The sequence below is a fragment of the Nematolebias whitei genome, chromosome 1 (genome assembly GCF_014905685.2).
Source record: "Nematolebias whitei isolate Nwh7 chromosome 1, NemWhi1, whole genome shotgun sequence".
NCBI classification, from domain to species: domain Eukaryota; kingdom Metazoa; phylum Chordata; class Actinopteri; order Cyprinodontiformes; family Rivulidae; genus Nematolebias; species Nematolebias whitei.
The window spans coordinates 51,736,297-51,754,021 of NC_056498.1; the positions used below are offsets into that span (position 1 = coordinate 51,736,297).

The window sequence follows — 17,725 nt, forward strand, 5'->3', positions numbered from 1 at the left end:
CTGTTGGGATCGACGGGAGAAAACGCAGCAATAACAAAGTGACGTAAGTAGCACACAGCATCGACGGCACCGTGTCGGTGCTTCAAATACGAGCCTCAAAAACAGACGAGCAAAGAAAAACAAGCGCTTTAGACAAAAATATATAAAATATACAGCTTTACAGCTGCTGCTGATTCGTTCTGTTTTATTTCTAACAGTTCAATAATCTCATGGATTATTGCTCATATTGATTAAAGCACTTGGAGAGAAATGAAGACTATGTTCAGGTTAATTTCCTCCGCTTCGAGGCAAAAGAAGACGTTGCAGATGTTTCCTGTCCTGGTGGTTTGTGCACATATTCATGTGAGAACAGCAAAAGTCTTAATCTAGGCTGAAATTAAACCTGCGTGTGCAGATGAAGGACCAGTTCTCTGCATCAAGCCGTGTGGGGTTGGAGGAGGAGATTGGAGGAGTTAAACAATGGGAGGATGCTCCTGCCTTTGAGGTTCAGGCTGAGGAAGAAACTTGATAATATGATTTAGATATCACCGACTGCTGTTACACAAAACTTTAACTTTGAGCTTAAATTGTTTTAGCAAAACGATAAATCATGACTCTCTTGTTCATCACGAGTCTTCTGCAGGAGGTTTTTGCAGTTGCAGGAGTAGGTGAGTCTTTTATAACTTTCTTTGCTCGCCAAAACGTGATCTGCGTTCTTTTTTTAAAGACTGTAATTGCACGTCAGTGAGTTTGTATCTGGCCTGTTTGCTTTTGCAGATTTATTTGGAAGACCCACTAACAGCATTGGTGTCGTTTAAACTACAGTTTTTAAATTATTTTTTATTTTGTTGCCTTCGAGAACGAGACGATTTGTTTGACGGGAAGTTGTGAATCTTTAAAAACAAGTTACTTTCATGAACGAAACTGAAATCAAACCCGAGTTTATAAGGGAACAGAAAGACGGACTGATAGGTAAAATAAATAATAATTAAAAACAATTGGAGTCCACCATGTTATTGTCTATAAACAAACGCAAAGTTAAAAAATTTAAAAAAAGATATGTGTACTAAGTCCACCCTTGCTGCTTCCATAGGACTTAAGATGGAAAGTAGCAGCTGATCAAATGTATTTAATTTAGCACGACCACCTCATTGAAAGCAGGAGTTTTATCAGTTTGCTGCGCCGGAGCAGACAGATGTGTGTTAACACAATGCCAAGTCAGGAAAACATCAGCAATGGCCTTAGAGAAGCAACTACTTCTGCTGCCAAGGGAAAAGGTTAAAGGTCATTTTCATACTGCTTGGATTCCATCAGTTTACAGTAAAGATTATTCACGAGTGGGAAAACTCTTGCATAACTGTCAGTCTTCATAAAAGTGGATGTTTTTAGCAAATGCACCCCAAAGTCAAGACTGCTAGCCAAAAACTCCATCTACAAGTGTAAGCAGGTTAAAGGTTAAAGGTCATGCCAGGAGAGTTAGAAAAAAACTGAACAGGTATGGCTTTGTTGGAACTTGAAAGTAACAACTGTTGGTGGAGGGCTGATGGTTTGGGCAACTTTTAGTCACGGAGTCGACCCTGAACTCTGGAGACCAAAAGATTCTGGAGCCAAATGTGAGGCCAGCAGTCTGACAGCTGAAGCCTAAACCAAACTGAGTCATGATTAGGCCTGTTGTGATAAACAATAAATCAATTAATCGCATGATGAATGAAAATTATCGACCTCATTTTCATTTATCGGCTTTATCGTTTCTTCGTGTCTTTCTTTCTACTGAAGACACTGGATGACAAAAGGCTCAACTCCAGCGCTCTTCACTGACCCCGCCCTTTGTCTTTTCTCTTTAAAATCAGTTTTAATCGTCCAAAATCGTGTTTTTTGGATCGTTAAAAGCAGCTAAGCTGAGAAGCTAAGCTAACAGGCTGACCTCGGGGGGGGGGGGGGGGGGGAAACCTCAGTCTTGTCAAAGCTTCAAAATTCACGGTTGAAACCCGTGCCTTCATGTAAAAAGTAGTTTTTCTCTGCAAAAAGAAGCTGAGTGAGAACTTTACTGTTTTTTTTAATATTTTTTATTAAAAGCTTTGTGTGAAAAATGCTATGCTAAAGAGCTAAGGGCGCCATTTTGAGAACCGAAGAGAGACAGCCCATGTCACGTCATGGGGCCTCCCTCCCATTTTTCTTAGAGACGCTGCTCCCTCACTCACTATCCATCCTTCAGTTCAAACAGTCTTATACTGCCACCTGGTGGTCAAAAATGGTACTACATGTAAAACAAATTGACTAACGTTTCTCCATAAATTTGACAATAATTACTAATTATTGTCAAATTTCAAACAATATTATCGTTTATCGCAATAATTTCTGAGACAATAGCAGCAAAATTTGTTATCGTGACAGGCCTAGTCATGATGCAACGGGACAATGATCCAAAACCGCAGCTAATCTCAAACAAGACGACTGAAAAATAATAATAAAGAATCAAGGTGTTGCATCAAAGTCCAGACCTCCTCTTGTTTGAAATGCTGTGGGACCTGAAGAGCTGGGCAGAAACCAAAGACTTCAAACTTTAATGACTTGTAAAGAAGAGAAGGCAAATGTTCGGTGTAACGGTTGGTCAAGTCAGACAAGTGTAATAAAAATCCCTGATTTTAAACGATTAACAAATAGGAAAGTCTGGATGCTGTGTCTTCATCAGCTCAGATGAGTTATGGCTCCTGATGTGGTTCCTCCTTCCTCTGAACATTCAGGCCCTAACTGGAAGATTTGACGTCCTCATTAGTATAAACCCACACGAGTCTGCTCTATCCCAGGCCCCTGCTGTGCAGCTGAAACTGGAGCGCTCTGGGTCAGCCTACATCTCCCAAAAAAAACCACGGTTGTAAAAACTGTCTGGCGGCCCGAGCTGTATGGATTCATTCCTCTGCTTTTATTGCAGCGGAGCAGAAAAAAGATGAAGTGCCCTAAGAGTGGACGGAGGGAGAAAATGCTGCGTGTATGCTTTGTAGGTTCATCACACATAAATTTTAGTTGGTAGCTGCTAGGAGCTGAAAGCCGAACAGAACTTTGTGTTTCTCTGACAGCAGATGTAAGAAACAAACTAATATTATTAACAGAGGTTCGACTTGGTGGGTTTTCTCCGGGTACTCCAGAAACATGCATGTTGGGCTGATTGGTAATTGTCCCTAGGTGCGAGTGAGAGTGAATGGTGGTTTGTCTCTCTGTGTCCCTGTGATGGACTGGAGACATGTCTTGGGTGTACCCCGCCTCTTGCACTGGAACTGATGGATATGGGCACCAGTGACCCCCATGACCTGCAAAGGTAAAGATCATGGACGGATGGGATGATCTTGATGCAGCTCCAGTGTAAGGTTGTCTTCGACTGCTGTTTCTCACTCGTTACCCAGGTCCTCGTGTTGTCTCCTTTTGTTTTACGTCTGGCTCTTAATTACACTGCTGAGTGAGCACTGGGATGGGGGGGGGGGGGGGGGGACACTAATAACTGTTTTGCTGCACTCTATTTACTCCCTCGGCTCTGTTGTTTTCCTGATGCCGTGTGCGATTAGCTGGACACAGACTGAACTCCCTGAATAAAGAGCCCAGCGCTGAAAGCTTGTTGGCTTTTATGTCTGTCGCACCAGGGCAGGATTTAGGAGGGACCGGGCTCCTGGGCTGGAGCTACTTTTGGAGGCCCTACTGACTTTCTTTTATTTTAAACTCTTCAATTTACAAGATGTTTTGAAGGATGCCAGCTCAGGTACGTCCCCAAGCTCCAATATCAACTTTTTAATCATCTATGAGGGGTCCAATCCTGGTGTTGAGGGCCACTGTCCTGCATGTTTTAGATATTTCTCTGCACCATAACCCCTCGTTTAAATCAATGGGTGATTAACAGGCTTCTGTGGAACATGAAGAGGTCATTTAACCGTTGGAGCAGGAAAACCTCTGAGACATGAAGGATAGTGGCCCTTGACAACCAGCATTGGACACCCCTGAAAAGCTTTTATTTTTAAATGTAAGACTCATGAGAACCCAGATCAAAAGAAATGTTAAAGCTGCTTCCTGTGGCTTGTTATCGTCACCATGGTAACCACACACCTGTGTTCCTCACTACCTGACAGAAAGAAAGACAAAAACACACTGAAAAATAACCCTCAGTCATTTGTTATGTGAAAACTGAATGTCAGATTTAAAATTTATCTGATGGTCACATGTGTATTTCTTTATTTTTATGTTTCTACTGTGTTTTATGTAGGAGAGATGTTTAAAATGATTCTTCGCTTCCACTTTTCATGAGGATATTTTGGGCTAAAATACAGCTGAAGTCAATTAAACTTTGGGTCTGCACCCTGTATTCTGCAGAGATTTGAGCAAGAATCAATAATTTTATACTTGTAAAACTAAAATTTGCACTTAAATTAATAGATATTAGATGAAATTTGCTTAACAGCAAATGAGACCAGCAAAATGGTACACCAAAAAAACGTACAAAATAAACTATAAACAGGAAAAAACAACTAGGTTCAATAAAACCAGCAGCTACATCTCTCTCACAGCCTCTCTTAGTGTTTGTTCTTAAATATAGTAACAGACACAAGTATGATCAATCCTGAAGAGTCAGATCATTAAATTTACACAAGTCAAGTAAAAAAATGTATATTTTCTCATTTGTCTTTTGAACTGTCTCCATTTTAGTGCAATGAGGAGGAATCAGATTGTGGTTCTTTGTGCTCACAACTCTGGAAAATCACACATTTCGAAGTTGTTACAGAGCAAATTATGAGCGAGTTTTAATGAAGCTACCCAATGAAGACTAATGGTTGTGAAGTGGAGATGGCAGGAACCGGTTTCGTCTCGATTTGGAGGAGAAATGAGGAAAGAAACAAACCGAACCCCCACCCAAAAAGCTGAAGTCAACCCAGACATGTTTGACAGTTTTAGACGATTTACCAGTTTAGATTCATAGCAGACTCTCTCTCTGAAGGGACAACAAGACCATTGGCGTCAGAAGGATTTATAATGTGGGGGGGACACATTGGTGGGGGGGTCTGGGGGTCCTCCCCCAGAAAAGTTTGAATAAATTAGATGCCATTTCCTGCATTATGGTATATTTTACTGGGTTGTTAAACATCTACGTTTTTCGTAAGTAGCTAGCGGCGTGCAATACAGACACACTAGCTAAGATGCTACAGATAGCGCTCCACTTTTCTCACGCCCCCTCCCCTCCGTCAACAACTGTCAAAAATGTGGCGCTAAGCTATATAGTGCGCTCCACCCGCCCAGTCAAGTGACCAGTATTGCCAGATCTCATGATAGAAACAAGCAACCATCTCTATGAAAACAAGCCCAACTGGCAACCCACCACATTGTGTAGAACAGAGTCCGTTTTTAAACAGTATAAACATACATTTATTATGACATTACACATAAACAACAGCAAAATTATGCTAAACACTTTGAATAGCATACTTTTAAGCTCTGATTAAAAAATAAATTTTGCATATGTAACAAATATGCAAATCATATTTTTTTCTACATATTTTTAAAAACAAAACATCCTGACATCTGTGCGTGAGTGGAGACCCCTAGTGGTCGGCCACAGTATGACTGTTCGGGGTGTGCGCCCGTCGCTTCACCAACTTGGGTGGGAGCGATAAAAAGGAAACGAGGGCTTGGAAGGGACAAACTACCTACTACCACTCGTCTTTTGCTTTCTTGTGCAGAGCTGGGAGATAATCAACTAGTTTCACTCAGAAAGAAAGTCAAGCACAAATAAGCAACTTCACTTTCAAAAACAAGCCCAAAAGAACGCAACCCGCGACTCACAAGATTTACAAGCGACTTTAGAAAAAAACATGCCCAAAGTTGCTTAGAATAAGCGGACTTGGCAACTATGCAAGTGACCTCAGGGAGACGCTGCATGCGGTGTGGTGACTTGTTGTAGGTAACCAGGAAAACCCGGAGTGGACTTTTAGAGGGTTGAGTATTCTCCTATTAAGTGGAATGGATTAGTTCGCAAAGAAATAGAAAGCGCTGGGTGAACTAGTATTTCATGGTAAATGTGTGTGTGTGTGGGGGGGCAAACAAAACATTTTTTTAAATGTGAGGGGGGCACATCCCCTTCACATTAAGCTGCTGTTGTTACGCCGGATTGTTTTACATTATTATTGTTTAGCGTATATCTTAGATCTTTTAGCGTAACGTTTGGCATTTGTCTAGCGTATCTTAGATCTAGTGCATATCTTAGATCCTTATTTTACCGTTTCTTTTTATACTTTATATTTTGCTATTTTTGCATGTGACTGAAACCCTGTGTACATAATTTTGTTCCACCTCATGTAACGCATGTGGTGGAAACAACAATAAAGTTGACTTGAACTTGAACATGTAATTGTTGCGATGCCTATGAGCAAGTCCTCTTAACAGCAAAACTTTAGCAATATATAAATCTATATCTGTAGCTAACAAGATCTGGAACTAGAAATGTATACAAAAGATTAATCAAAGCACAAGCATTCTCTTTCTGACCCGTCAGCATTGGACCCCTGCTCTGCCTACATCAGCCTGAACGAACCCTGGAGGAACACAGATTTCCACGTCAACCAGTCGTCCAGCCGGCCCCTGTGTGACAGCCACGTGTCTGGGGAATGGTACCGCTTCACTGGCATGGCCGGGGACGCCATGCCCACCTTCTGCATCCCTGAGAACCACTGTGGCACGCACGCCCCTATCTGGCTTAACGGCAGCCACCCACAGCTCCTCGATGGGATTGTTACCTTGCCCGTGTGCGCCAGCTTCAACGACAACTGCTGCCAGTGGAACGCAAGCGTTGACGTGAAGGCCTGTCCTGGAGGGTACTTTGTGTACCGCCTGCCCAGACCCTCCGTCTGCTTCCACGTTTACTGTGGCCGTGAGTAAACCTGACGCGTGTTCAAGATCCCAGCTTTTCATCGAGCTGATGCTGTGTTTGTGTGTCTGCACAGATTTCTATGACATCTGCGATGAGGTTGACTGCTCTGGTCCCAGGTGTGTGAAGCCCGACTGTCGCTGTGCACCTGGAACCGTCCTGGGTCCAGACGGACAAACATGCCTGGGTGAGACAGGACGGGAGGGATGATGTCAGAGGGCTGAAATGTTTTAGGAAAAACAACCAAACTAATAAGAAACACATTAATTTCTTACAAGTTTCAGTGTTTACTTGAGTTAGAATATTTGGACATTGAAGAAACGTGGTGTACAAAGTGCACAAAGGTAAAAATTCATCTTTAATATCCTTTGTCAGTTTGCGGAACAAAACTAAAATGTCAGAACTTTGCATGGTGACTTTTGTACCATATCTTTAACATCTTTGCAGCAAGCTGTGATCTTTCAGTTCTTGTTTGATTTATTTTTATTCATCGTTCCTGCAAAATGCTTTTACTTCTCCTTATATCTGCCTCTGATGCTGTTCTACTCTGACATCTGTTCACAGAGGTTGTGTTTGCACGTTTTTTCACTGAACGCTGGTTTAACATTCACTCTATTGTTTGTTTTTTCCTTGTGTTTCTTGCAGTTTAACTACTTCAGCACATTTGTGCCATTTTAAGCACCAAACTGTTCAACTCATACAGGAAATGGGTTATTCGACTTATGTGTTTTGTAACTTTTCTACTTCGTAAAATAATTACCTTTACAGTAGTCTCTCGCTACTTCGCTGTTCGTTTATCGTGAACTTGCTTTATGGCATTTTTTCAAAATAAGATTGGACATGACACACGAACTGCACGATCGGCATGGAATTTTTATTTAAAATTAATAATTTAAAAATATTTAGCACCTGCTGCACATTTGTGCAGCCCAGAGCTGCAGAAAAAGCTTCCTCCTGCACTTTTTAGCAGCCCTTACTGCAGGATAAACTTCCTGCTGCAGCTGATCAGCTGTTCTCTGTGCAGAGCTGAGAAGTGGGCGTGGCCAAGAGTGCTTGCAGCTGGCTGAGAGCGGAGGAGGCAGGGAGCTGAAATCTTGACTTTCTGTGCTCTTTTAGAATGTTGAGAGTTTAGAAACATTGTTTAGAATATTACAAGAGTGTGGGAATGGTTTAAATCGCCTTTATATATATATATATATATATATATATATATGTATATATACTGTATATATATATATATATGTATATATACTGTATATATATATATATATGTATATATACTGTGTATATATATATATATATGTATATATACTGTGTATATATATATATATATGTATATATACTGTATATATATATATATATGTATATATACTGTATATATATATATATGTATATATACTGTATATATATATATATGTATATAAATACTAAAATAAACTACTACCATATTTTTCATCCTATAAGTCACACTTTTTTGCGTAATTTACTCTTGTTAAATACATGTTAAAGTCCTCCCATGCACGCTCCCGCGGCCGCCATTTGGCAGCCCATCGATTTTTGGCACATCGGTCCACATTTCCGGGTTGTCAGCACGACGCATCAGCGGTGAAGCATAATAGATGCAACGTGTACGGCGAAGCGACATATTTATGGATTTTTCCACTTTATTGGACAAATATGAACTGATGCGACTTATAAGGCAGAGCGCCATGTAAGGCAGAAAATACGGTACTTACTACTTGTACTATTATTCCTTATTCCGTGATAAACAAGCGTATTTACAATCATTTCAAATCTACTTCAGCATTTTGGCTATTTTTGTTGTCCTATGCTCCTTTTAGCTTTGAGCTAAAAATTCTCCGTCTTTTCGCTTTAAGCTAAATTTTTGCTCCTTTTAGCTAGTGTTTTGCTGCTTCAGGCTTTAGCTAGCGTTTGGCTTGTTATATGGCAGCACAATGGTTTAGTGGTTAGCACAGTTGTTTCACAGCAAGAAGGTCCTGCGTTGGATCCCTGGGTTGAGACTTGGGTCTTTCTGGGTGGAGTTTGCATGATCTCCTCGTGTTTGTGTGGGTTTTCTCCGGATACTCCGGTTTCCTCACACTGTCCAAAAACACACGTGTTCTGCTGTCTTCAGCTCCGGGCCGCCCTTACAAGAGATCTGTGATCTAATCAGGATTAGCCTATAATTAAAGGTTAATAAACCAAAATTAGCTTTAACACCTTACCCGCTTTTAGCATTTTGCTACTTTTAGCCTTTAACAAACCATTTGCTACTTTTAGCTTTTAGTCAGTTAAGTTTTTAGCTAGCATTTTGCTTTAGGTTATGTAGCGCTTTTCTTCTTTTAGCTTTAATAACTCACCAAGTTTTATCATTTTTCTACTTTTAACTTTCTGGTAACACTTTGCTACATTTAGCTTATAGCTAAACTTTTGTTGCTTTTAGCTAGCCTTTTGCTACTTTTTAACTGTGAGTTAAAGTGTTGCTGTTTTAGCTAGCACTTAGCTTTTTTATCTCAACAACTCAGTTTCAGCAGTCATTCAGCGCTCAGCACTCAAACAACAATTTTACTAGTTTTGATTAACCACATAAAATTTGTTTTCAAAATGCATCAGGTCAACGTCGTGAATGTGGAGCAGAAAAAAAATAATTTAATCTGAAGGAACAGCTGTTTCCATAATCTGCTTAAAGTGGATTAAATGTATTAATTAGAGTTTTAGCTTGAATGTGTTTAACCTGCATGATTACTGGGACACATTTTCATTTGCATTTCATGGTTTTAGCCCATTCAAGCCAAATATAGTCTGAGACATTGGTTGAGAGTTTTTAAAGTAGTGGCATCATGTCGTGCATTGACTCTAAACGCTAACGAGTTTTAAATATGCATACACTGAGTTTTGTTAAAATCTGCCTAGAGCTTTATGATATATTAGAAAAACACACACACACACACATACACACATACACAGCTTTGATCTGAGCGACAATGATGCAACTTGAGACTCTGAATGTTAAAACTTTTAACATTTGTCTCTTGGAGCTTAGTTCTTTGAACCATTGTGTCCAGCAGAATGGGTCTGAAGTTTGGGTGCCAAAACGAACGCACATCACTGCAGATGGCAGCATATTTAGTCCTACCTGCTTCGAATGTTATCAGCCATTAAATGGCCATTATCAGTTGTTATCATCCCCATAGGTTGCATTCAAACTGTCCCTCCTGTACCTCCTATAGGCTTAAAGATAGATTCTTATCGCTGATAATATGGTCAGGTGGTTAAGTTATTGGGTCAGTGCTCTGGGTCAGGTGAAAGGTTAGGTTTAGGAAAAGGGTTTAAAAAAACTACACTTTGCAGACATAAAGTTAACAGAAAAACCAACATGGTTTTAGAAGCAGGCGAAGCTGCATATTATCAGCAATAAGAACGCACTGTTAAACCTACTAGGAGGTAGGAGGGACTGCTTGAACACAACCTTTGGGGATGATAACTAGGCCTGTCGCGCTAAACAATAAATCAGTTAATCGCATGATTAATGAAAATGACAGTATCAACCTCACTTTCATTTATCGGGTTTATCGTTTCTTCGTGTCTCTCTCTTTCTCCTGAAGACACTGGATGACAAAAGGCTCAACTCCGGTGCTCTTCACTGACCCCTCCCGTTCTCTTTTCTCTTTAAAAATATATTTTATTGGTACAAAATCACGTTTTTGAATCGTTAAAAGCAGCTAAGCTGAGAAGCTAAGCTAACAGGCCGACCTTGGGGGGGGAAAAACCTCGTCTTGTCGAAGCTCAAAAATTCACGGTTGAAACCCGTGCCTTCGTGTAAAAAGTTGTTTTTCTGTACAAAAAGAAGCTGAGAACTTGTTTACTGATTTTTTTATTAAACGCTTTGTGTGAAAAATGCTATGCTAAAGAGCTCAAACCACACCTAGCATCTGCCATTTTGAGAACCAAAAAACAAGAAGGAGAGACAGCCCATGTCACGTCAAGGGGCCTCCCTCCCATTTTTCTTAAAGAGACGCTGCTCGCTCCCTCACTATCCATCCTTCAGTTCAAACAGTCTTCTACTGCCATCCGGTGGTTTAAAAAAGGTACTACACACAAAAATTAACCAACATTTCTTTTTAAATTTGACAATTACTAATTATTGTCAAGTTTCAAACAATATTATTGTTTATCGCAATAATTTCTGAGACAATTATTTGCCCAGCAAAATTTGTTATTGTGACAGGCCTAATGATAACAACTGATAACGGTCATTTAACGGGCTGATAACGTTGCCCTCTACAGTCTGTCCACTGTTAACGCACCGCAACTGCTCCACAATCCATCCATGTCACTCTCATTCATTTTAATGGACATCTACAAGCACAAGTTCCGTACAATTTCATTAAAATTCTAAACCAGAACAAATTGTGGTTTTACATCTGTCTCAGCAGCAACAAAAACTGAAAAAGTGACTGAATATAAATCAGTGTAATGTCCTGTGTGTATGCCTGTTTATGTAATAATAAGTGACAAATGTGGAGCCCAGCAGCCAAACTGCTCTCGTCTTATCACCTCTGTCCACCCTCTCCTTCACTCCAACTTTTGTCTCCACTCTCAATCCATCCATCATTATTCCTTTACTGTATTACCAACTTCATTTAAAGGCCCTGAGAGTGTACCTATCATCCCCAGTCCAGAAAAAAATGTAATTTATTGCCTGGAGGGGATAAACTCCACCCATCTGGTGCTCAGCAGATGAAAACCAAAGTCGTGATGATCATATCTGACAAGATGTGCTGCGTGTCCTGTGTTCAGATGTAAATGAATGTGATAAGGGGAATGGTGGTTGTGCAGAGGTGTGTGTGAACACCAAAGGCTCCAGGCGCTGTGAATGTGGGCGGGGCCGAACGCTGGGTGAGGATGGACACCACTGTAGAGGTACATGACACACCGGTCTGTACAGGGATCATTAAAGCATTCTGAATTCTTAGTATTTTCCCCTGTGCTGCTTCATGCAGAGACCGCAGGCTGCCATGCCAACAATGGAGGCTGCAGCCATGGCTGCTCCCCCCTGCAGGACTCCTATCAGTGCCACTGTCCCAGAGGGCTGGAGCTGGGAGAGGATAAACACACGTGCCAGGGTGTGTATGTGTGCGAGGATGAGGTAGATGGTGCAGATAAGGAGGCTAACACAAGGAAAAATGTTTTCATTTATCAAAAGGCAAACCAGCAGAGTGCTGACACAAATGCACTCACATTTCAGAGATTAATATTAGCTTTAAACCAAAATATATAAACATATTCCAGAAAGGATGTTCTCTAAAAATCATAAACCAGCTCCATTTACTCGTGAGACTGTGCTGCTTAGTTTTTTAATTAACTCTGACTGTTTATAACTTGGACAATGGTGGCACGATGATATAAAACAACACCTCCTTTTGTTATTTTTGGTGTTATGAATCACTGAAACACCTCTTTCGTGGAATAACATGCTTTAGGAATATTTTAACTGCTTCTTGTCCATGTTATTTCTCGTTTTTGCCTTTTAAAGAAGCAATATCTTATTTATTTCATTCCCATTTTTGCAGTTCCAGTCCGGTGTGACCCCAGCTCCATCACTGTGTCAGTTCCCAAAGATCTTGTTGGAGGACTGGAGCTCTTTCTGTCCAATTCGTCTTGTCGAGGCGTCTCCAACGGCACACACATCAACCTGCAGTTCAGCCTCAAGACCTGCGGCACCGTGGTGGAGGTCAGAGACTTTATGGTTCTGTTATTTTTACTGACTGTGCACAAGATGTGTCACATACTGTATATATAATACCGTCATACATTAGAACAGCTGCACACTTTTTTTTTCATTCAACCTTTACTTATACAGTTTAGTCTCAATGAATCACGAGGACTCTTTTACAAGAGAGACCTGATTTAAACAAAAACCATAAATGAGGAACGCACAACAATACATGTTCATATGAATGCATATAAAATGAAAAGTGAAAACAGGAACATGTCTGCATTGATTTTTGCATTGAACTCAACAGTAGTTTAAAATCCCTTAGAGAGAAGAAGGTCGAGAGCTTCAGATCTTTTCGAAAGGTGTTCCAGGTTACAGGAGTAGGGTAAGAGAACGCCTTTTTGCCAAATGCTGTTCGCACTGAGGGAACACTGCAGGTAATAATGTCTTGGGAGTGCACGCTGTAGCTGCACTGACGATGTGACATGTAGGAAGAGATGTAGCAGGAAAGTCACAGATAAAAGGTGTTTCCTAGCATTCTGAGTTAGACAGGATCTATTTCTGAAAAAGAAACCCAGTTTAAATTTCAGTTTCTTTACTAGGTTTTCAACGTGACACTTAAAAGAGATGTGCTTCGACCAAAATTCCCAAGTATTTGTAAGAATCAACAAACTTAATAGGAACACCATTCATAGATAAAATAGGAATGCTGGTACAGACTTCCTGTTTGAAAACAACATCCCTTTGGTTTTATCAGCGTTTAGCACCAGTTTGAGACGGAACGAATCTGACTGGATGATGTCGAATGCAGACTGTAAGAGCTGAAAGACCTTAGCAACTGTTCTATCTCTACAATAAACAACCGTGTTGTCGGCATAGAAATGTAAGGATGCATAAAGAATGATCTGACGTACATTATTTATGTAGATTGTGAAGAGGGTGGGACCTAAGACAGAGCCTTGTGGTACACCATTATTGACAGTTAAATAGTTGGAAGAAGTACCATTATGTTGTAAGTTGGTAATTGAAATGAAAATGTCACTAACTGTATCAACGCCTATTCATCATTCATAGTACGGTTTTAGTTTTTGTATTTTTCTGTACTTTTTTCATTTTGTTAACTTCTACATAACATGCTATTTTAATCGTTCATATATCAAAACGTTCAACCTATTCAGGAGATGGTTGATATGATTTCTAGTTTTTGTAGCTTTTATGCTTTTCAAAATATTCTGCTTAATTTACAACTATTTTCCCTATTCTTACATGTACCGTACACTGAGATCTCCTCAAAAACATTGATATCTTTTAAATCTATCTCAGCATATTATTTTTCTTCTTACGGCACCTTTTTCTCTTTATGTACCATTTTGCTACCTTTAATTTTGACCCATTTTTCTGCTTTTAATTGGTCTTTTGCTAGTCAACCTATTGATACTTTCAGGTTTTAGTTACCTTTTGCTAGTTTTGGCATTTAGTTAGCCTTTTGCTCTGTGTAACTTTTCACTAGTCTTTTTAATACTTTTAGTTTTTAGCTCCTCTTTTATTCAGTTATAGAGGTAGGGGTAGGGCAGCCGCCCAGCCATTCCCACATGTCATGATGTCTCTGAGTAAGACACCTAATCCCTAATTGCTCCCTGGGTGCTAGCTGCCCACTGATCCACCTGGGTGTATCCCAGGTGTGATGGGTTCAATGCAGAGAACTAATAATTTTGCCATTGTATGGGAACGTACAATGATGACAATCTCAGACTTCCCTTTAGTTTTAGCTGGCCTTTCAGTTTAGTTTTGCAGCTTAGTTTAGCTACTTTTAGCTTTTAGTTAGTGTTCTGCTTCTTTTAGCTTTAAAATATCATTTTAACTTAATGTTTTATCAGAGTTATGATTTTTTTTTTGTGTGAAAAACTTCATTTATTTGATGTAAATGTTTCCTCCCAGGTCACAGATGACAAGATTGTAGGGACCAACTTGGTGACAGGTCTCCCCAGGAGCAGCCCAGGCAGCAGCAGGGACCTAATTGTTCGGACCGGCAAGTTAGTGCTCCCAGTCACCTGCGAGTTCCCCAGGGAGTATCAGGTGTCAGACGGATACCAGGCCAGTCTGCGCGGCTCAGCCCTGGAGCTGGCAAGTCACAGTGAAGGAGTCTTCCGGTTCAACCTGGAGCTCTTCAAGAGCTCTGAGTTCTCAGAACCGTACCGTACCCCGCCTCAGCTACGCCTGCACGACTCACTGTTCTTCGGCGTCGAGCCAAAGGAGAGAGTGGAGGGCCTCGCTGCCCAGGTGGAGAGCTGCTTCGCAACCCCAGGGCCCAAAGCCGACCAGGGCCTCAAGTATTACCTCATCAAAGACGGGTGAATATCATTCACAGCCACAGCTGACTGCAAACGCAACGAGTGAAGCAGCAAGTTCACTAGAAAGGTTTTTGTTTTGCCCTTACGGACCAAAATCTAACCCAACCAGATCCGGTTGGTAATCAGGTCTCTCTTGTAAATGAGTCCTCGAGGCTCAATGGGATTTACCTCTCTAAATAAAGGTTGAATGAATGAATGAATCCACCCAGTTCAAGGTGGGGCTTCCAAGAAAGAATCATCTGCTAAACAGAAAGAGATGTCATTAAACCTAACTGCTATTTATTTTAAATTTTATTTCTGAGTCAAAACATACAGCTTTATTTTGAAAATGAAAAGCATTTCTATTAATCCATTTTAATTTGAAAATTAAGACACATTCGCTTCCATAAACTGCAGGCCGAACCAACTCAGAGAAATGCTAAGCACTTCTTGAGCGATGTGACTACAGTGGTCCCTCGTTTATCACACACGGGGGTTATGTTCTGAACCCCCCATCCCCCGCAATAAGTTAAAAACCATGAGGTATTAATGCTATATTTATTTTTGTTTATATATATATATATATATATATATATATATATATATACAAACCAGATTCTAAAAAAGTTGGGACACTAAACAAATTGTGAATAAAAACTGAATGCAATGATGTGGAGATGGTAAATGTCAATATTTTATTCGTAATATAAAATAGATGACAGACCAAAAGTTTAATCTGAGTAAATGTAACATTTTAAAGGAAAAATATGTTGATTCAAAATTTCACAGTGTCAACAAATCCCAAAAAAGTTGGGACAAGTAGCAGTAGTGTCAGTGTCTCTCAGAAGCCAAGATGGTAAGAGGATCACCAATTCCACCAATCATGTGTCGTGTACAATCTTATTTTGAAAAAACACAAAAGAGCGAGTCCACAATAGTCGAACCGCGAAGTAATGAGGGACTACTGTATTTCCAAGTGTCGCGTTAGGCTAGCAAGTTGTGCATTTTGTAAATAACTGTTTCGATTCCTTCTTTTAACCAGATTAAAACCCCATTGAGATCGAGGTCTCATTTTCAAGGGGTCCTGGGCAATCTTTGTTTGTAATCCGTGGTACTTTCTCTGCATTTTGTGTGAGAATGGGATTTTACTTTTTGAGTCCTGTCTAAATAGTATAAAACATGCAGCGCTGTCCTGCAGCTTTGTGATAAATGTCAACAGTTTCAGCCTCAGCGGGCATTCACAAAATCCGTAGCTTCGGCCGTTTGACAGCTGTAAGACAGGAAACCAACACGGATGCAAAGAGATGCCAAATGAAAGTCACTGGTGGCTTCAACTTCTGATAAACGAGGAGAGCAAACAAAAACGCTCAGAGCTGAAAAATGAGAAGAGGCTCGTTCTCTCGCTGTTTGACACTAACAGGGGAGTAAGATGAGCCATCTCCACAAGTCCTAATGAGAGGTATGCAGGAAGATGAGGACAGCTGACGTTAATGGAGTGACTTGTTGGACACTCGTGCATGAGCGAGCTCTGTGGTGGGACATCTGCTGCGTGTTTAACTTTGCTTTCTCCCTTTGGCCTCCTCCGCAGGTGCATCTCAGATGAAACAGTGACGCAGTATTCATCAAAAGACCAACTCTCCAAGCACTACCAGGTCCCCGTCTTCAAGTTCATTGGCAAGGACAATCGAGTGAGTAAATTAAGCATACTGGGAGCCAGCTGGTGAGCGGGTGTGGGTTTATATCTGTGTGGCTCCGTACTGTAAGATGAATTTATGATGAGTTTGCAGCATCCAAAACTCTGTGAACCTGTTTTTAACTCTGTTTTCTACTTTTGCAGCAAGTGTTCCTTCACTGCCAGGTGTTGGTATGTGGGGCAGGAGACACCCGCTGCGCACAGCGCTGCCGAGGACGTGTCCAGCGGGAGATTCGAACGGGGGACTCTGAGGAGCAGCAAATGTTGAGCACGGGCCCCATCTTCATTTTGCCTTAGTGCTGATTCTCACAAGAAGAACATGATGCCACTGAACTAACACAGTATTTTCAGTTTTATTTACTAGTTATAGAAGAAATGAAAACATGCATGCTCATTGCAACGCCCCTTTAATGTCCAACATACGTGTAGATCTACTGTACACACACTCAACTTGTGTTATTGTGTGAACGATTATGAAGCATTCACACTATTGTGATCCATTTTTCTTCTGTATGTTTTTCAGCATCTTTCTTGTTCCACAATTTCTGCGCCATTTCAACAAATCATAACTCAAAATGTTCAGCTCGTTCAGGAGAAGGGTGCATTGACTTCTGATGTTGGTGCATCTTTAGCTTTTTGAAATATTTAGCCTTTTCTGCCACTTTTTTCTCATAGAAAGTGAACTGAGCTCATTTTACATTCTTCAAAGATTTTAATCTTTTTACAACCTTGTACTGCTCCTTTCACATTTTGTTCTGGTTCCGCTTCTTTCAGCTTCCTTGTGCAAATTAAAACTTTTTTTTCAGCTTTTTTCAGCTGATTTTTGCTCCTTTTAGATTCCTTCTGCTAACTACAACATTTTTGTGCTTCTTTCTGCTAATTTGAGCTTGTTATGTTCTTTTCAGCTTATTTCTGCAAGTTTCAGCTTCTATTTAGCTGTATTTATGCTAATTTGAGCTTTTTTGGCCTAATTCAGCAAAAATGTGCTCTCTCCACTTCCTTCTGGTAATTTAAGCTTCATTCTGCTAGTTTTGTTTCTGCTTTCTTCTGCTAATTTAAGCTTGGGCTACATTTTCAGCTACCTTTTTTAGCATTTTTTTTTA

The 17,725-nt window shown here is 40.5% G+C and overlaps 1 protein-coding gene across 1 annotated transcript; it reads left to right on the plus strand.

Annotated features, from left to right (window-relative positions):
- The first annotated feature begins 589 nt into the window (after positions 1–589).
- On the plus strand, positions 590–16,919 carry oit3 (oncoprotein induced transcript 3). Its single transcript, XM_037678481.1, has 9 exons — positions 590–647; positions 6,509–6,883; positions 6,957–7,067; positions 11,681–11,803; positions 11,884–12,006; positions 12,454–12,614; positions 14,538–14,950; positions 16,518–16,617; positions 16,767–16,919. Exons 1-9 carry the CDS (start codon positions 590–592, stop codon positions 16,917–16,919), a joined length of 1,617 nt encoding a protein of 538 aa, XP_037534409.1.
- Positions 16,920–17,725: the final 806 nt, after the last annotated feature.

Coding starts and splice junctions, on each gene's coding strand:
- oit3 (XM_037678481.1), top strand. CDS start 590: ATGACTCTCTTGTTCATCACGAGTCTTCTGCAGGAGGTTTTTGCAGTT. Junction 6,884..6,956: donor CTTCCACGTTTACTGTGGCC/GTGAGTAAACCT, acceptor GTGTCTGCACAG/ATTTCTATGACATCTGCGAT. Junction 16,618..16,766: donor TCATTGGCAAGGACAATCGA/GTGAGTAAATTA, acceptor CTACTTTTGCAG/CAAGTGTTCCTTCACTGCCA.